We start from the raw sequence: 20987 nt of genomic DNA on the forward strand, positions 1-20987 counted from the left end.
CTCAAAAAATAAAAAGGACTGAGGATGTGGCTTAATGGTAAAGTACCCTGGATTTAATCCCCAGTATCCCCTCCCCACAAAAAAAGGTCATGAGAAGCAGGCATTTGGCCCTGCTGTCTCTCAGGGAAGGGCCTGTGTTTAGCCTGACCTCAAGGGGACCAACACATGGTATTCCTGGGTGGAAAGTTTCATTTACCTGCCCTAAGTGGCAGCTTTGAAATATTTCCCACCCATTACCACAGCTGGATCTATACAGTGACCCTGCCTCACACTTCTGCGCCCTTGATGGTGTCACTGTCCCTCTAGCACCTTTCTCCTCTTGCCCCAGCTGCCTTGAAACTTCCCAATGTCTCTAACTCCCTGGTCAGCCACACCTTTTCTTACTTTCACTCTCTGCACATGGGGTTTTCCTGCTAAGAAGCCTTTATTCCCTAACCCATCCGTCTGGCTAGTGCACACATGATCCTTGACAATTTGGGTACCCTCTTTCTGCTGAGCCAGGCAGCAGGCAATGTTGCCTTGCATTGTATACTATTGAAACTGTGGATTATAACTGTCTTTGCAACTGAACTGGGAATTCCCCAAAGACACACATCATTGAATCATATCCACCTATCAGACAACCCCCATAAAAGGTACCAAAGATGGGGAGACCATTGAGGGGTTGGAGGAGGCTGTGGAGAGGATAGGTCAGAATCTGAATGAATTAAGCTATCTGAATTACACAACAATGTGTTGGGACTCTGGAATAATGGTCAGCATGGTTATCAGAGGAGGCTGAGTGGGCAGGCCCAGGCAGGATGAAAATGGGCATGGCTCTTTTTCTTGGCATTATTCCTGGCTGTTCCCTCCTTTGGGAGGGTCACTTGGATACTCAGTTGTTCCATTGCAAAGTCATAGGCAAGCCATGAGGTCTGGACACTTCTTTCTCTTTTCATCTTTAGATTTCCCTGGGTTGTATTTTGCCCACCCCAAGGTGATACTGTCCATAGGGCCCACACAGACTGAATCTCATCCATAGAGATGAACTCAGATTCTTCAGGGTATTTCAGAGCTAGATAATTGAGGTTGACCTCACTTTATGGCTGAGGAAGCAGAGGCCTGCAGGGAAGTGTTCTTGCACATGTTGAAAGTAAGTCCACATGGGCTGGAGTTGTAGCTCTGTGGAAGAGTGCTTGCCTAGCATGTGTGAGGCCCTGGGTTCAATTCTTAGCACCACATGCAAATAAGTAAAATAAAGATCCATCAACAACTAAATTTTTTAAAAAAGGAAGTAAGATCACATGCTGGAGCCTGTGAGGCTCTCTGCCTTCCTCTGAGTTCTACAAAATCTGTGGACTTGGCTCTCTGGTTAGGCCTGATCTAAGAAGGCCAAGCATCTACTCTCTCGGTGGTCTTTGGGGCTGGTGGTATGGTCAAGACCAGCATTGATAAGGAAGCTCTGCTCATTTCCCCACAGGTGAAAGAGGAAATGATGATTAGAAAAGAACTGTTCTAAGCAGGGGTAATGGGAGCCACAGGAAGGGAGAAGTTACTGCTGCTCCTAGAAGCTCACTCTAAGGGGGAAATGCTGAGATAGCATGATTCAAGGGGAAATAAGGGACCACAGGTAATGGGGTGGCCACTGTTGCCTAGGGAAGTAGTAATCAGGGGAGAAGTAGTAATCAGGTGGCCCTCCAGTTACTCCTGAAGAAGAGAGCTAGTGCTTTCCAGGCCAAGGAAAAGTCAGGAATGAAGCTACGCTGGTGTGGAAGATGTCAGCTCTATGCAGGAGGGCTGCTCAGTGTGGCTGAAACAGCACATGAACATCAGGGGCCCAAACTGGCCAAATTGGGGGGTGACAAAGAGGAGTACAGACAAACAGGGTCCTTGGCCTGACATTATGGAGAGGTCAAATGGGCAGCAGTGTGAAGAAAAGAATGGAAAAGAGACAGGACAGGAAGGTGAGGAAGTAGCTGCCAGGTCTTAGTGAATGTGAGGCCTAGATTTGTTTGGAGGCTGGTGACTGTTATCTTAGATAACTTATTTTGTAAGTTATCTTCTGATTGTTGATTCAGAGGGGACAAGATGAATTTTCACTGAGCTTGTAAAAACTTTACTTTGACCTAAGAAGTGTTGGGAGCTTTCCAAAATTTGGGAATCAAATTTCAGGTCCTAGGAGATGCTGCTACCTTCCTCCGTGAGGGGGCGCTGCAGGACAAGCCAGGAGCCAGTTTGGGCTCTGCTCACCCATGGGATCCATTGATCATAGGCATCTGGGCCACTTCCAGGCTCAATTCTCCTCCCCATTCCTAAAGTGGAACCAGTGAGCTATGATGCCCAAGAGGTACACGATGGTGAAGATGTCAGGAGGATTAGGCCCAGGAGCACATGTCTATAATCTAGTGAATAGCAAGGCTGAAGCAGGAGGACAGCAAGTTTGAGACCTGACTGGGTGACTTAGCAAGACCCTGTCCCAGAATAAAAAAATAAAAAGACCTGGGGATGTAGCTCAGTAGTAAAGACCCCCATACTGAAGGAAAAATGTCAGGGGGATAGGGTGATGGGGGGTTCCCTCAGAGAACTTGGGGTCTCATAAAAGCAGTTCTAGGGGCTGGGATTGTGGCTCAATGCTAGAGTGCTTGCCTAGCATGTGTGAGGCACTGGGTTCGATCCTCAGCACCACACTAAAAAATAAATAAATAAAGGTACTGAATCAATCTACAACCCCCCCAAATTAAAATAAACAAAAGCAGCTCTACACTAGGCTCAATGCAATCTGCCCCAGCACTTCTGGGAATCTGTCTCTGTAAACAGCAGTCCTCCAAAACCAACATTTGGCCACTCTGGGTCAGCAACATGGACTTTTCTTATGTATGAGCATCTTATGTTTTCTTGGTCAAGCCCCAAATTTAGGAGGGACTTGGACACCCCAGTAATACCCAGAGTGACTGACATGCTGAGCTGAGTCCCAGGGACAATTAACTATCAGCCTAATGGTGGGCTTTCTCTTCACCCCCTAGTTCAGGATAGGTTGAGACTCCTGCTCCAGGAGGGACACATTTGGGATTGTGAGTTAAGATTCTCAAATGCAGATACTCCTGGCTCCATTTCTTATAATCTACAGGAAGGCAGTAACTTTACCCCACTGTGCCTGTTTTCTGATCTGAATAATGGGCCTACTAAATCTTCACAGAGTGGTTTGGAGTTGAAATAATAGGCATGAGTTGTTTACCCAGCATGCCATAAGATTACTCCAACACTAACCCTTGTTATTTTATCTCACAAGGACAATGTCTGAAAGCAAGTCACTACAGGAAAACAGGCCTGGTGACTTCTATAAGGGGTGCCAAGAGGAAGAAGCAAAACTCCTTGCGCCTTTTTGGCAAGAAGCCCAGGGCGGGAACAGGGAGGAAGGCTAGAGAAGGGAAGAGTTTGTCCAGGCTTCACATCTAGCAGGCTGGCAAAGGAAATAAAGGGGCAGACATGGCTAAAAAGGAACAAAGTCATACACATGGATAGTGACTGTACAGATGGGTTAAGCAGTGTTAGCCAAACCTTCTCTGAGAGGCAGCAGAGGTCCCTTCCTCCTCAAGCTCCTGCCTCTCCAGGAGCCATACCATGGGGCTTGAAGAACAGAATCCCTCCAGGCCTTAAGCCAAGGAGGCTACAGGCACGTGCCCTGACTGCCTGAAACACAAGGCTCAACTGCACCCCCTAATGGAAGACTTGTGTACTGTCTTCTGAGGAAACACTTTTTAAATTGCCCCAACTGGCCCTAGATTTTGATCCTCCTGCCTCAATCCTCAACTGAATGGCTGGGATTACAGGAGTGTACCTGTTGAGAAAACACTTTTCTTTGGAGGACTCCTGGGACCTGGCCATGAGGGAACAAGCAGGAGACAAGGGCAGGCAGTGGCAGAAACCTCTGTGGCTCAGTAGATGGTGATAAATCCATGGCAGGCTCAGAGCTGCTATGGGTCATGAGGAAAGATAAAAACTATAGCAATAAACAAATCTTTCATTATTAAAGAACCCCAATCACCAATCAAAACCCACGAATCATGGTGTCACATTTTTCCAATTTATTTATTGACATTTATCAGATGTTCTACAGCTCCCCCTTGTCTTCTCTCTGCCAAATCAGGGGCCCTTTTCCTTAGGTCAACAGCCCCAGAGCTCATATAATATAGCAACCCCTCTTCCATGCAGGAAGGGTCAGCCTGGAGGCCAGAAGGGTCTGGCTGCATGGAAGGGCAGGTGAGGATCCCTGAAGGACGACTTACTGCCCTTACTGTTCCTGAGATGTCCTGGCCCAGAAGGGCATGGAAACAAAGTTCCTTGTCATTTATCCTCTGGCATTAGCCAAGCTGGTTTCTTGGGCTTTCTTATCCTGTCAGATCAGAGATCAGGCCCACAAGTCAGGCTTTTGCTGGCCCTGCTCACTAGCAGAACCATGAAGAGGCCTGGTAGCAATTCTGCCCTGACACTGTGCAAGCCTAGGCCATGGCAGTAGGGGCACATGGTACTCTTCAAGTCTTGAGAAGTAAATGAGCAGATGGACAAGTCATCTTCCTTGGGCCCCTTCAATTGTCTCCCAGTTTTAGCCCGAGCTGATTATGATACTGTCTTTGCTATGGCCAAGTCCCCATCACAGTTCTGGTTTCATCCCTGGCCCCTCTGCTCTGTGGCAGGGAGCCCATGTAGAGGTCATAGATTGTTCCGCTGAAGTGCCTCACATAGGTTCTGGTTGGCATCAGGTTCCTCTGTCAGCACCTCCACAGTCTCCCACTCCCCAGATCGACTTGACCTTTTGATGGCATCTACCACACTCTGCATATATAGCCCATCCTCAAATGAGGCAGCCATGGAAACTGGAGCACGATCCCAGGTACGGCGGTCGCCCTGTCCCTGGAAGGACTGGCGCAAGGCCTGTACCATGTAGACCATGCCTTTCAAGTAGAGTAGTGGGACGTCCTGGGGCCCCTGATCTGGCAGTCCTGCACCCATAGACAGGGAGTCCCTCACAAGCAGCTCCTCTTGCATGGCAGTGTTCTTCTGCCCATAGAGGTCAGCTCCCCGGGCAACAAGACGTCCTGCGGAGCCGACCACCATGACTTCATGCACAAAGGCACCTGGCATGTTGAAGTTGAGTGTCACTGTGCTGCACACCCCACCACCCATAAGCATCTGGAAGAAACAGAAGTCATCGCTTGTTACATGCCGGATGCCACGGATGGCAGCATTCTGTCTCACAAAGGTCTTGAGCAGCCCATGCACCTTCTCGGCTTTCCGGCCAGTCAGGTGGGTCAGCAGGTCCACAATGTAGGTGCCCATGGTGTGCAGGCCCCCTCCACCCATAAGCTCATCACAGATCCAGCCGTAGCTGGGGCTGAGCAGACTGCCTGAATATACGCGGGCATCGCAGATCATCACCGCACCTACATAGTGCTCTGCAATCAGTTGTTTCATGCGCACAAAAGCAGGCAGGAACCGCAGCACATTCCCCACCAGGCTCATCAGCTGTGGGTAGTAGCGTGAAGCTGTCACCATCCGGAAGGCATCTATCGATGTTGCTGCCTTTTCACAAACCACATTCTTCCCAATGCCTACAAGTAAGACACAACAGGAAATCTCAAAGTTCCAAGGGTTTACACTAGGGAAACATCTTATTTCTCCAAAGCAGATGGACCATGCAATGCCTCCTATAGGACTAGAAAGTGGCCTGGGAGAAGAGAAAGGGTTACTCAGCTTAGACTGAAAATGGTCACAGTGACTGGAAAGTTATGGGTTAAATAAAGAGGAAAGGTTATTGGTCTCTTCAAAACCCTCCCTCTAGCTTCAGTACTGGGAATTAGACTCAGGGATGCTCAACCACTAAGCTACAACTGTAGTCCTTTTTCATTTTAAGGCAGAGTCTCACTGAATCACTCAGGGCCTTACTAAGTTTATGAGGTGGCCTCAAACTTGTAGTCCTCCTGCCTTAGCCTGCCAAGTTGCTGGGATTATAGGCATGTGCCACCATGCCTGCAGGAATAGGTTCTCTCTTTCTCTCTCTTAATATTTTTTAGTTGTAGGTGGACACAATACCTTTATTTCATTATTATGTGGTGCTGACGATGGAACCCAGAGCCTCATGTGTGCTAGGTGAGTGTTCCACCACTGAGCCACAACACCAGCCCCAGGAAAAGGTTCTTAAGAGGCATGAATGGAGTTGAGGCAGGAGGATCACAACTCCAAGGCCAACCTCAGTAAATTAGTGAGAACCTGTTTCAACAACAAACACAACCCAAGGCTGGAGTTGAAGATACGTATATGACAGTCAATTTTATGTGATCAACTCAGCTACACTATAGGGCGGGCCGTTCAAATGCCAGTCTAGATGTTGCTCTGAAGGTACTTTTTTAGATGTGATTAACATTTAAGTCAGATGACTTTGACTAAAGCAGACTACATGGAATAATGTGAGTGGGCCTCACACGATCAGTAGAAGGACTGACTGAAAAGACTGAAGTTCTCCTCAGAGGAGGGAATTATACCTCCAGAATGCCTTGAGGCCTAAGTAATATAGACTCTTGCCAGAATTTCTAGCAGGCTGGCCTGCCTGGCAGGTTTTATTTATTCATTTATTTATTTATTGGTACTGAGGATTGAACCCAGGGGCACTTTACCACTGTGCTCCGTCTCCATCTTTTTGTAGTTGCATATGTTCAGAATGCTTTTTTTTGTTTGTTTATTTATATGTGATGCTGAGGTTCTAACCCAGTACCTCACACATGTTAAGCAAGTGCTCCGCCACTGAGCTACAGCCCCAGCCCCATCTCCAGCAGTTTTAGTTTTTATTTTGATACAATGTGTTGCTAAATTGCTGAGGCTTAAATTTGCAATCCTCCTGCCTTAGCCTCTTGAGACACTGAAAATTACAGGCATATGTCTGCACCAGTTATCTTCAAATAAATCTCTCTCACACAGTATGTTCTTAGTTCTGATTCTCTGGAGAACCCTGATAATACAGATGGGATTGAGGGGAAGACACACATCATGGACATTATAATTTTATTAGATCATTTTGTTTGGGTCAAGATAATCCATATTCTGGGGGATGGGTGTGGCATTCTCAGTTATAACTCCAGAGAGGGCCCTAAGTGTCCTGCAGACTATTCTCTGAAAATTTCCACTGGTCAACTTCGAGAGGTAAAAAGAAAAACTGTTCACTTCCAGTAGAGGGGAAAGGAAATGAAAACAGTTTTTCTGACCTCATACCCATTTTAAGTTTGCTGTGGTTGGAACACTCAAAGATAGCAAAGTAGTTGGGTAGAGTGATGCACACCTGTAATTCCAGCCTACTTGGAGGCTGAGGCAGGAGGATAAAAAGCTTGAGGCCAGCTTCAGCAACTTAGTGAGACCCTCAAAAATAAAAAGGGCTTGGAATGTAGCTCAGTGGTACAGTACCCCTGGGTTCAATCCCCAGTATAGAGGCAAAACAAGGACCCCAGAGAGCTGCACAGCTTCTATATGAGTGATTTAAGGTGAAAACTCACGAAGGTATGAACAGCCAACCAGACACTAACACCCTAACTAACACCTGGGTTGCTCCGCTAGCTTAGAGTTGGGTTCAAGTAGAAGGAAAATCCTGTACCTTCAAAAATAAAAATAAAATAAAAAGTCAGAGGAATTGGGATATAGCTCAGTTGGCAGAGTGCTTGCCTCAAGCCTCACATGCACAAGACCCTGGAAAGAAAGAAAAGAAAGAAAGAGAGAAAGAAAGAGAGAAAGAGAGAAAGAGAGAAAGAAAGAAAGAGGAAGGAAGAAGGAAGGAAGGAAGGGAGGGAGGGAGGGGAGAGAGGGAGAAAGAAAGAGAGAGAGAGAGGGAGGGAAGGAAGGGAGAGAGGGAGAAAGAAAGAGAGAGAGGGAGGGAGGGAGGGGGAGGGAGGGAGAGAGAGAGAGAGAGAGAGAGAGAGAGAGAGAGAGAGAGAGAGAGAGAGAGCCAAAGCCCAAAGCAGTCCAGACTAGTCATAAGTTTAACAATCACAGTAAGCTATCTGGGTTAGGTGCAGACATGACGGTATTTAATTATTTATTTGGCAGACAATGCCCACAGTGGGCAACTCAAACCCTACTACCCCCAATTCTCTCAAAAAGTCTTGGGCTTCTTGAAGAAACAGGCTCAAGGTTTGGTGAGACAAACAGCAACTCCCTGTGTAGACAGCAAGAAGGCTAAAGGGAAGAGTGACACTGGAATTATCTTAAAGGAAGCAGGTGGGCAAAGGACATCTAGAGAGGGAGCACCACGTGTGCAATGGCACTGAGGCAGGACAGTGCCAAGAGTGAGGATTCATAAAGTCTTAGATGCCTGCCAGGAAACATAACTGGAAGGATTACTTGGGGTTTATAAGTAATGTGGGAATTGGCTATAGTCAATAGTGCCATTCCCAAAGACATTCAAGGCAGAGGAGGTAAAATCTTTTTCTTTTTTTGTTGGTCCTGCTTTACCACTGAGCCACATCCACAGCCCTTTTATTTTGAGATAGAGTCTTGATAAGTTGCTGAGGCTGGCCTCAAACTTGTGTAAGAGGAGTAGAATCTAAAATGGGGCTCTTAGGCTGGGGCTATAGCTCAGTTGTTGGAATGCTTGCCTCACATGCACAAGGTCCTGGATTCAATCCCCGGCACAACACATAAACACAAAAACTACTTTAAAAATGGGCTTCTTGATACTCTTTTCCTCAAGTCTTACCCATCTTAGCTGAAATTGCTAGAGTCACCTCTCAATCCCACTTTTAATATTATTAAATCCTATTGGCTTAGCCTTTCAAACTACACATTTAGAATCTAATTAGCCTTACTGCCACCTTCCTTGTCCAAGTCACTACTGTTTTTAGCCTAGATTAGAGCAATGGTCAATTGATCCACCCCTGCTTCTGTTCTGTTCCCTCAATTTCTTCACAACATGGTAGCCAAGGTGGTTCTATTAAAACTTACCAGAATGTGAATCCTGGATATCCCTCAAAGGCCCATGTGTTGAAGGCTTGGTCCCCAGCCCTTGGTCCTATTGGAAGGTGGTATAACCTTTAGGAGGTAGGGCCTATTGGAATGAAGGAAGGTCACTGGGGGGTGCCCTTGAATGGAGTTTTGGGACCATAGTCCCTTCCTTTCTATCTCCTATTGTTTCCTAGCTGTCATGAGGAGAGCAGCTTTGCTTTACTATATACACCTTTATCTGCTTCACATAGGTCCAAAAGCAATAGAACTGATCATGAACTGAAACCATAAGCTAAAATAAACCTTTCCTCCCTTTAGTTGCTATTTATCTTGGGTATTATGTCATAGTGATTGAAAGCTGATCATCTGGGTCAGACTATTTCTCTCCTCCATATAAACCCTCCAAAGGCTTCTCATTTCATTCAGAATAAAAAAATCAAAGGCCTGGGGGCTGGGGTTGTAGCTCAGTGGTAGAGCGCTCACCTAGCATGTGTGAGACCCTGGGTTCGATCCTCTGCACCACATAAAAATAAATAAAGGTATAGTGTCCAACTACAACTAAAAAGTAAAATATTAAATAAAATAAAATAAAGTAAAATAAAAGGCCTAACAGTGGCTTACTTATAAGACCTGAATACATGATCTGAGGGCTCCTCTAAAATTTTCCTTTTGATCTTTTCCCCTATTGAGGTCCCTCCCCTGCCTATTCTGTTCTGGCCAGAAGAAGATTGGAGAGAGGTTCATGAGAAGAGATGGGAGCTGCTGTGCAGGAGGGCCTGATGGCCAGGCAAGGAAAGGCAGTGATGATGAGGCAGGGCTTGGCCTCATTATGGTCAGTGGTCTTGGGATGGATTAATCTGTGCTCACTCTTCTGGCTGAAGATCATATTGGGCAATTTGTGTGCTTGGGCTTCTCCTCTGGGCCATCTGGATCCCTTCCTAAACTCCATTGGTACTTCTTACCTGGAAGAGCAGCCTCTAATCCTGGATGTCCCTGACCAGGGCAACCAAGGCAAGGATGCCTTCTCTGGCATATGTATCTCCAAATACCCAGTTCTCATTCCCTCATCCTTTTATTTATCCCTTGAATGCTTTCATATGGGATCAATGGTTGGAACACAATTTCTAGTGGCTCAGTGCAGGGTGCAGCTTGCCTTGATAGTCTTGGATGGGTTCTATTTTCACAGGCACAGCAAGCTAATTCCTCTGGCCATCTTGCAGCAAAAATGAAGGTTACTATGAACTGCAAATGAACTATATATCTTGCAACAAAAAATAAAAACTCCATACAAATGACTGATGATTCATATGATGACTATCTAGGTCCCAGGACTATCCAGAAGAGCCAATTAGTGGTGCTAAACTTAAAAAGCTTTGAAGGCAGAAATATCTGGACCAAAATTTCTCAGTTCATTGCTAAATACTTGGATTTTTGTAAACCTTTCTGTATTTTGGTTTATTACTATAAAATTCATTATATCCACCTTGTAGGGAAGAAGAGAAACTGTCAATGGAGACAGTGTATGTAAAGTGCCTGGACCAGACAGCTGTGTCAACATCATCACAGGAAAGGCTGAACACACATCAACACTGAGCAAAGGGCACACTGCGACTCACAAAGAAGTCACATTTTAAATGCAAATAGTTCCTGTTTAGTATTTTGAAAATTTGATTTTTGAAAATGATGTTTTAAAACCAACACGAACAGGAGTTTTTTTGTATGTATTTTATATAGGGCCTCTCATAGAGAGAAGCCTAGTCCAGCCGTTTGGAAGTTCACATCCTGACAGAGGCCCCAACTGAGTTCAGTGCTTTGGAATAATCCTTCCAACTCTTTTCACTTCCTACCACTACATCTAGCAACCCTGAGCCTCAAGAAGTCCACAAAGGTTAGGGTTGTGGCTCAGTGGTAGACTGCTTGACTAACACAAGTGAGGCACTGGATTCAAGCCTCAGCACCACATAAAAATAAATTAAAAACGAAAAAGAAGTCCACAGAACACTTATCACTGACATATATAGGAGTCTCAGGCCTGAACTTCCAGGATTATGAACTTTAGCTGTAGCGAGGAGCAGCACATGTAGATCAGTAGTTTATGACATCACTTCATCTCTACTCAAGGAGACTCTTCAATCTGCTGCCCTTCCTTACATAACAATAGAGGCTTTACAAAAGGTGCCAGCTGGATGACAAGAGAAAGGCTAACATAGTGTCACACACCCTGGGCAGGAGGCCATGACTGCTATCACTACTGTTGCAGAAGGGTCTCCAATGCTTCTCTGTACTTGTGAGATTTCCAGATTAGAGACAGGAGAATCAATGTGGGGAGAATCTGACATGTTGCTGACCAGGGAGGAAGGAGGAAATTAGATTCTCAGACACAAGCCCCCATCTAGGAACTGTATCTCTGGTCCACCCAGAAGCTTCTTGCTATCACATCTCACTGCTGAGGATGGATGGACATCCTCATGTCCACTACAGATGTGGACTCATCTGTAGTGTGAGACAAAAAGGTGAGATGGGAGGAAGAGGGCTTGAATGACTGCTAGGAGTTTGGTGGTGATAAAATTAGGATCAGGAATTCCTGTTTCATGCTGAGAGAAGTCAGGGGTGGAAGTGGCAGAGACCACCTTTCTTGAGCAGGACCAGCAGGAGAGCTCCTGAATGTAGGGCCCAGTAGTCTTATCAATGTGGAAATCAAATATACTCAGAGATAAACAGACTTCTACAGGCCAAATGAATAGGCTTTACCTTTGGGAAATTTGGGTTGCCTTGAAAGTTTATCTAGCTTTCCCTCTAGAAAGTCAAAGGAGAGATTACAAAAGAAAAAAACTGCTTTTTGACTCTGAGCAATGGGAGACATGGTTGCTAAGTGGTTTTTTTGTTGTTTTGTTTTTTTCCCTTCAGTGCTAGGGATGGAACAAAGGGCCTCAAGTATGTTACACATGTGCTCTACCACCGAGCTACCCAACAGCACCAGGAGTACTTTTAGCTCATGTTTTCTGGAGGGTGAATAAGTTTCAAGCTGCAAATCTTCCTTGGAGCTCTCTTGAATGAGGCTTAGAAGAGCTCTTCTAGCACCCTGTAGTCTGCTTTTCTGTTTCTTAGTAACACAAAACATGGTGTCAGATTCACAGGTGGCACCCATCAACACCCATGCTTTCCTTTCTAGAGACCTAGGATTTCACACAGCATAATGCAGAACAGACTGAGAAGAGCACAACTTTTAGCTCAGCGGTAGAGCACTCACCTAGCAGGTATAAACCTTAGGTTCAATCCACCTAGCACCACATAAAAACAAACAAACAAACAAATAAATAAAGGCATTGTGTCCAACTACAATGAAAAAAAATAAATATTAAAAAAAAAAGAAAGAGTGGCTGGGGTTGTGGCTCAGTGGTAGAGTGCTTGCCTAGCATATTCGAGGCCCTGGGTTTGATCCTCAGCACCGCATTAAAAAATAAATAAATAAAGATATTGTGTCCAACTAAAAAATAAATTTAAAAAAAAGAAAATAAATTCTGAAAACCAGTAAACGCTCACTCTTGCCCACAACCAATCACTACTTATTTCTAGATTGTAGGCCCATGTTAGCTCCCTGGCCACCATCAGACTAGGTTGCACGAGTGGAATATGTATGCCTTATTCAACCAGCATGTCAGGCTCTGGGCCAAGCACCAGGGCCACAATGCTGGGTAGGGGCTCAATCTTCAGAGAACCTAGTTTAGTGGGTTCAAATAATCATACTTTATTAAACACAGAACTGTACTTGAGATAAATGTGATGGAGATGAAATATAAGGTGGATTGACTTGGTGAGGCTTCCCAAGGGACTGGAGTTCTTGTGATTTAATTATCTGTGTCAGCCTACTTGAGGAGTGATCTTTTGTCATCTTGACAGCCCATGGGAAAAGGGCTGGCAAACTTAGTATTTCTTTCTTTATTTTTGGTACCAGGGATTGCACTCGACCATTGAGCCATATCCCCAGTCCTATTTTGTAGTTTATTTCGAGACAGGGTCTCACTGAGTTGCTTAGAGCCTCACAGTTGCTGAGGCTGACTTTGAACTCGCAATTCTCCTATCTCAGCCTCCCAAGCTGCTGGGATTACAGGTGCCTGGCTAAACTTAGTATTTCTAATGAAACACAGAAATGCCAAAAACTAGGCTCAGAAACCTACATTTTAGTCACAAATTTAAGAAAACATTTATCTGTGGCAAATTAAAATACATTTTCCTCATCTACTTATGAAATGAACTGAGGAATAAAATGTATTAGTGCCTCTCTGATGTCCTTTCCAAGAAATTCACAGGAAAGCTTTAAGTATAGATTTGAGATAGAAGATGATGAAATGGTCAGACAATAGCAGAAAACAAGATGCCACATAAAGTTTAGAGAATAAGTCCAAAAAAACTACTAGTAGTGAGGACAAGAGACAATCTCTCCCTCAAATACTGGAGATTGAACCCAGGGGTTCTCTACCACTGGGTTATACCCCAGCTCTTTTTATTTTTTATTTTGAGACAGGGTCTTACTAAATTGCCCAGGCTGGCCTCCAACTCGACTTTTTCTTGCCTCAGCCTTCTTCTACTCTGCCTTGTTTTTAAAAAATACTTTTAGTTTTCTTCTTCTATTGATGGACACAAAATCTTTATTTTATTTATTCATTTATTTGTTTTTTATGTGGTGGTGAGGATCAAACCCAGTCCCTCATACCTGCTAGGCAAGCGCTCTACCACTGATCTTCAACCCTAACCCTTGCCTCAGCCTTCTTCTGAGTAGCAGTGATTGCAGGCATGTGCCAATGTGCCTGGCAAGAGACAATCCTTATGGCCTCAAAAGTAAGGTAAAAACATAATACTAATAAATACAGAATACATAATAATAATACATAATAAAATATAATAAAACATAATAAAAATATAATAATATATAATAAAAATATAATACATAATAATAAATAAAGGCATTGTGTTCAAATACAACTAAAAAAATAAATATTAAAAAAAAAATAAAAGAGGGCTGGGGATGTGGCTCAACTGGTAGCGCTCTTGCCTAGCATGTGTGAGACACTGGGTTCGATTCTCGGCACCACATAAAAATAAAATAAAGATATTGTGTTCACCTAAAACTAAAAAATAAATATTTTAAAAATAAATAAATAAATTCTGAAAACCAGTAGACTGGTTTTATGTAATTTTGCCTAGAGCCTAAGGTTTTGTGAGATGTAGCCAAAATATTGTTCCTCAACATCCCTAAGCTTCAGTTTATTTTATTTCTCTTATTTTTAACTCCTTTTTTTCCATATGGGGATTTAACCCAGGACCTCATGCATGATAGGCAAGTGCTCTACCACTGAGCTAAACCCTCAGCCCCAGTAGGCCTATTTGTTTAATTGAAAATGAAGACACCATGTGGATACGTGACCCTCCATCCTTAGGTATGTATCAGAATCACCTATGAGTCACCTATGAGGCTTACTCAGAGTACTGGGTCTACTGAGAATTTAGAGTTTTAAAAAGCTCCCAGATGCTGCCGCTGCTGCCACAGTGCAGTGGCCATGTCCAAGAACTGCTGGACAAGATACTCTCCAGAGTGCCTGCGGGCTTGACTTTTTCCGTGTTTCTATGTCTCGGAAAGCCAGAGGAAAATACAGTATTACTTACTGATTGTTATGAAAAGTCTGAGAACAAGTAGTTGTCTCATATGTCCTTCCATATGTTAAATCTGCATCAGTGCTTTATGCCTCACATTACTGCTTTTCAATCTCTTTGGCTTTTTTTTTTTGGGGGGGGGGTGTTCTGGGGATTGAACTCAGGGGTACTCGACCACTGAGCAATCCCCAGACTTATTTTGTATTTTATGTAGAGACAGGGTCTCACTGAGTTGCTTAGCACCTTGCTTTTGCTGAGGCTGGCTTTGAATCTGAGATCCTCCTGCCTCGGCCTCCCAAACCACTGGAATTACAAGCGGGCTCCACTGTGCCCAGCACTATGGCTTTTTCAATGCTTAATACTTTGTAGCACAATGCAAGAAGGATTTTTTTTTTTTTTCAGTGCTGGGGATCAAAAACAGGGCCATGCACATGCTAGATAATTATTCTACCGCTGAGCCATATTCCTCACTCAAGAAGGATGTTTAATAAAACATAATTTTAGATAATTGTGATAAACTTCTCACAGGCTTCAGGTCTGGAAGAGTTGGCCTAAAATTAGAATACTTCAGTAAGCTACAGTTAAGTGATTATGTCTTTAGAAAAAGATTATAGGAGGGGCTAGGGATTTAGTTCAGTGGCAAAGTGCCTGGCACATGAAAGGCCCTGGTGGGGGAAATGAAATAAAAAGACTGCAGGTCAGGTTGGGGATATAGCTCTGTGATAGAGTACTTGTCTAGCATATGCAAGGCCCTGGGTTCAATTCCTGGTATTACAAGGGGCAAAAAAAAAAAAAAAAAAAAAAAAAAGACTGCAGGTCTAAAGCTTATATCCTTAATTTAAAAGACAGAAAGAAACAAGTGAGTGTTTCCTTTCTCACAACTAAAACATTCAGGGTCAATCCAGGTGAACTGGCTGCATGAAATAATCACACAAGAGACAGAAATACCTTTTTCTTTGGGTCCTGTGACGGCTCCTCTGACCTTAGGGGTCCAGGAAAGAGCATACATGCTGAACCCTTTTATTGGGGAGAAGCCATTCAAATGAAGCAAGGGGTCAGGTTTCAGGGGGTTGAGTCTTGCTTCATGATGTCTGTGTCAGCAGTTGACTGACATCTAGAAAGGCCACCCACAGGTAGAGCAAGAGATGGGGACACACAAAGGGAGTTTCCATGGACAATTCTATCCCAAACAGGGCAAAGGGATAGGATTACAAAAGAATAGGTGAATGTAGCTCCACCCCAGGGGTATGCCTATTCAGAAGATTGGCCCTGCTATCCGAGAGGGGGGAAAAGACCAAGTCAGGAGTCATGGCACTATCGTATCAGACTACAGTGATTTGAATCCCCATGGTGCATCAGGACTGGAAGGCATGGTAATTCAATGTGGGCCCCCACGAGTGAGCCCCAATAACAGGAAGAAAAAAAGATTTCTATGGGATGACAACATACTCTCTCACATATATAAAGCTATTCATATATGGATATGCAGGTTTGCACAGCTGGGTGCCATTAAGGGTCTTTTGGGACATGAATGAGAAATTTTAAATACGCTGTATTTTCAGATGTCCTATCCTCCATCTGAACAGCGTAGAACCAGATACTTTAGAGTTTTATGGGTGAAAAGAATGGGTTGTCCTCTTTCTAGTCATTAATATGACAATCTGCAGAAAAGCATCTCATCTTGGAGATGAACTGGAATGCTTAGCTGCATTTCTATCTAGGCTACATTCAATTCAGTAAACTGACTATCCAGAGGAGAATCTTACTTTTTTTTTTTTTTAAACAAACTTGGACACATCTGCTCTTCTGCTTGGACAACAGGAAAGCTAAGCATTCCTTGCAATGGGACCCCAGTGACTTTCCCAGTCAGCACTTGGAAGGCAGTTATTTTATCATTCTGAAAAGGCTAACTGGGCACGAACTGACACCTCTCATTTCAGGGGGGCCCACAAATACTGTGAGAGCCAGAAATGGGACCATAAATGGGGCTTGATACCAATGTTATTATGGAGCTCTGCCTACAACAGATTACCACTCACACCCCAGGCCTAGGGAAAACTATAGGAGTTCTTTTTCCATAAAAGGAAAAAAAAAAAAAAAGAAGGTACATAGGAGTGAACTTCATGGTCATCATAAACTCTACTGATTCCTTTGGAACTCAAGTGGGCAGGGCCTGAGGGATGTTGGTCTAGCTGACACCATCTCTCCTGGCCTGGGTCATGAATTTGCAAGAAGAGATCAAGGATCCTTATAGCCACTCTCTCTTCCTCCTTACAGCAGGTGCATAAAGAGAAGATTAACAGCCCTGCTTCACCGTGGGCTGGGGCACAAGATCCCAGGAGCCTCTGGTCATTCCCCACTTCTTCCTGTTTACAGGAAATGGCTCACAACCCACCATTTCCCCATTCCAGGAAAATAACAAGGTTGCTGCCAAAAACCCCCAAAGCTTCTTCTTTCTTTTTAAAATTTTTTTAGTTATAGGTAGACATAATACTTCCATTTTATTTTATTTTATTTTTTATTTAAATATTTTTTACTTGTAGTTGCACACAACACCTTCATTTCACTTATTTATTTTTATGTGGTGCTGAGGATCGAACCCAGGGTCTCACATGTGCAAGGCAAGTGCTCTACCGCTGAGCCACAAACCCAGCCCCTTTATTTTATTTTGTATATGGTGCTGAATATCGAACTCAATGCCTCACATTCACAAGGCAAGTGCTCTACCACTAAGCCACAATCACAGCTCCCCAAAGTTTCTTCTTTCTCCTGCATAGCTTAGAAACCATATTTATTGAAACTCTAAAATTCAGGAAGATGACTGAGCCTCCAGAATTCTGTGTATGGACATACCTTGCCTACATGCATGCCACCAGGGACACAAGGAATCAAATGACCAAATATGATTCTCCTTGAAACAATACATTGCTAAAACCTTCTAAATTCAATTTGAGAACCATCATCTGCCCTCCCAAGAATCAGTGACCAATGAATAGCTCCAATGTCACACATCCTTAGAAGAAGTGCTCTAGAAAAGACAAACCCTCTAGAATTTTTGGCCCAAACTTACATGTTCTAAATTGACAACCTGATGGATTCAAGTTCTTGCTTATTTCACCAAACATTTATTCTTTCCAACTCACTGGACCCCAAGTGACCGACACTCTCTTATGATGTTCTTCAGAACAAAGTAGAAGTAAGTAGTGGAGTCTTGGGTCCTCTGCCAAGACAGTGCCAGGATAAGTGGTCATCAACCTCAGGGCATAACAATTCCTTGACTCAGAGATCTTTAACCCACTACATCAGGGACACTTGGCTCCTATTGCATTACCTAAAACAATTACTCTGTCAACTTTATGCTACTTTAGTTATTACTTAAGTCTTCTGTTATTTACCTTATAATGTGTCTTATTTCCAATCTCAATTGGACTATGAAATCTAAAGGAAGGGAAGTTCCAACGCAGTGTGGAATGACATCAGGACACTGTCTGTCACACAGGAAGTATTAAACAAATAATTGCTAGATGTTTATTGGTTTGTTTTCCTACTAATTTTTTTTTAAGAGAGAGAGAGAGAGAGAGAGAGAGATTTTTAATATTTATTTTTTAGTTTTTGGCGGACACAACATCTTTGTTTGTATGTGGTGCTGAGGATCGAACCCAGGCCGCACGCATGCCAGGAAAGCGCTCTACTGCTTGAGCCACATCCCCAGCCCCTGTTTTCCTACTAAATTAAACTCTAATTTATATAAGATTAAGAGAAGGGGCTGGGTTGTGGCTCAGTGGTAGAGTACTCACCTAGCATGTGCAAGGCCCTGGGTTCAATCCTCAGCATCACATAAAAATAAATAAAATAAAGGTATTGTGTCCAACCAACTACAACTTAAAAAAATATATATAAATTAAATAAATTAAAAAAAAAAGATTAAGAGAAGAATTTGTCTGTAGTTGACAGAAAGAGAAGCCCAACAGGAACTGCAGAACAGCTCAGCAGGCCATGCCCAGACAGGGGCAGGAGGTCACTGAGCCCAGAGCTCCCTGAGGGAGTGGAGATGTGAGCAGACCATCCCTTAGATCCTGCCAGGAAAGCCTGTGCTGTTAGAAAGCCTTCCTGCCATCAGGCAATATAAGATTGTAGTTTGGCAGGAAGGGCGTGTGCTCACCACCAAGGGCTGACAAAACATGGGAAACAGTAGCCTTGCTAGATAGCATCCCTCACTTCCTGTGGTGCTACATGACACAGCATGGAAGAACAATCACACAAATCACAACCAATTCCCCAGTCCTAGTGCCTAAAGAATGCTGACTTCCCAGAGGTAGACTTCTCATTGCCTGAAGTATAATCATCTTCAGCTCCTTAACTTTAGTTTTGCTTAGGGATTTACTAATGGGAAGAAGGCTGAGTCATTTTCCTCTTAGAGCTGTAAGGCCCTCCAATATGCCCTACTCCAGAGGTCTAGGACTCCTATGTCCTAGAGTACCACTATCTGCAAACACAGGGCCAAGAAAAAATACCCAGGCCCAGGGAAAAGTAGAAAGCCTAAGAGAACTGCCCAAAGAGAGATACAAGCTACACCTGCCAAAGTCTGACAGTGCATACCTAGAGCCTTCACAGATACCTGTCGGGTGAGTGGAGGGGGGATATTGATGCACACCAGGTCCACGTCTTGATGCAGCAAAACATCATCAGTCCGGCTGGTGTAGAAGGTGATGTTCATCTCCTCAGCAAGCTGCTTTGCCTCTTCCTCGGTCTTCCCCCACAGGGCCTCCACTGTGAACCCTTCTGCCCTCAGCAGTGGGACCAGGACCCGGGCTGAGCTGCCAGTCCCAAACACTCCCACTCCTGGCAGCATCTTCATCCCAACCTCTGCTCACCAGTTCATCTCCTCACCAGAGTCTCCAGCATGGAGCTGACCTTCCCACAGTCCTGGTCAAACATGGCTCCTAGAATGGCAAGGAATACACTGGTTAGAAATGAAGGAAACTCAGAGGAGACTATTTTCTTGGCTTATTTGGAAGCAATAAATTCTTTGCCTGAAAAGCACACGAGCTGGGTGTGGTGGTGCATGCCTGTAATCTCAGCAACTTGAGAGGCTTAGGCAAGAAGAACATGAGTTCAAAGCCAACCTCAGCAATCTAACAAGACCCTGTCTCTAAATGAAATATATAAAGGGCTGGGGATGTTAAGTGCCCCTGGGTTCAATCCCCAGTACTAAACAAACAAACAAAAACAAACTAAAAACAAATGAAGTACTGCCTTCAATGAAAAGCTACAGAATCTCCCTCCACGGAGACTGCAGGAAACCAGTAATATCCATATACTGCTGGGCACCATGGCACACACTGTAATCCCAGAGACTCAGGAGGCTGAGGCTGGAGGACTGCAAATTCAAGGTCAGCTTTGGCAACTTCATGAGACCCTGCCTCAAAACAAAAAAATGAAAAGGGCTTGGGATGTAGCTCATTGGTAAAGCTAATGAGTTCAATCCCAGTACTCACCCCCTCCCACCCAAAAACTGTCTACTGCAGCTCAGAAAAGATAAAAAAATGAAAAGTGGGTAAAAGCAGGGTTCAAAATCCCTGTTTTGAAACTTGCCACATCCCCAGCCCTTTTTATTTTGAAATAATATCTCGAGAAATTGCTTAGGGCCTTGCTAAATTGCTGAGGCTGTCCTGAACTTGCGATCTTCCTATCTCAGCCTCCTGAGTCACCAGGATTACAGGAGTATGCCACCTCTTCTGACTACATTTGAATTTAATAATAAGTATTCTCAGGTTGACAGGATGTGGATGGTTTTCACCATCTTATTTTTTTTTAAACTGGACCAAATTTTCTACATGACTATATCTTACTTATTGTGCAGTTTTTCTTCTTTCTCTTCTTTTTTTGAAGGGATGTTGTTGTAATACTAGGGACTGAACTCAGGGGTGCTTTGCCACATTCCCCAGACTGGATTTGAATTTATAATCCTCCTGCCTCTGCTCCTCCCAATTCGCCGGGATTACAGGTATGCGCCACAATGCCCAGTAGAATTCCTTCTGAAGGATGAATTATATTCCATTGTATGTATATCCAATATTTTGTTTATCCATTCTTCTGTCAGGTTGCTTTCACATTGTGGATTCTGTGAATAATGCTGCTATGAACATATGTGTATGTCTATGCATCTCTTTGTGCCCTGCTTTCAATTGTTTTGGGTATATTCCCAGAAGTGGAATTGCTTAATCATATGGCAATTCTGGTTTTTAATTTGTTGAAGAAGTGCCATACTGTTTTCCCTAATAGCTACACCATTTTACATTTCCACCGACAGTGCATAAGGGTTATAATTTCCCCACTTTCTCTCAACATTTGTTATTTTCTGGTATCTTTTG

General features: G+C 43.9%; 1 protein-coding gene across 2 annotated transcripts in view; it reads right to left on the reverse strand.

Annotated features, from left to right (window-relative positions):
• Positions 1 to 4049: 4049 nt before the first annotated feature.
• The window catches only part of Gfod2 (Gfo/Idh/MocA-like oxidoreductase domain containing 2), a 46619-nt gene continuing 29681 nt past the window's right edge, over positions 4050 to 20987 (reverse strand). Inside the window, exons 2-3 of one of the 2 annotated variants that reach the window (XM_046434290.2) lie at positions 19213 to 19556; positions 4050 to 5588 (exon numbers count right to left, since the gene is read on the reverse strand). In XM_046434290.2, the coding sequence (XP_046290246.1) occupies positions 4690 to 5588; positions 19213 to 19471 (1158 nt within the window). In that variant the 5' untranslated portion in view covers positions 19472 to 19556 and the 3' untranslated portion in view covers positions 4050 to 4689. Of the gene's footprint in view, positions 5589 to 8961; positions 9049 to 19212; positions 19557 to 20987 lie in introns of those variants that run through there. The other variant, XM_046434292.2, reaches the window with a different exon arrangement.

This window comes from Marmota monax, unplaced genomic scaffold (genome assembly GCF_021218885.2).
Source record: "Marmota monax isolate L192 unplaced genomic scaffold, Marmota_monax_Labrador192_F-V1.1 WCK01_AAM20220418_F8-fsc00024, whole genome shotgun sequence".
Lineage (NCBI taxonomy): Eukaryota > Metazoa > Chordata > Mammalia > Rodentia > Sciuridae > Marmota > Marmota monax.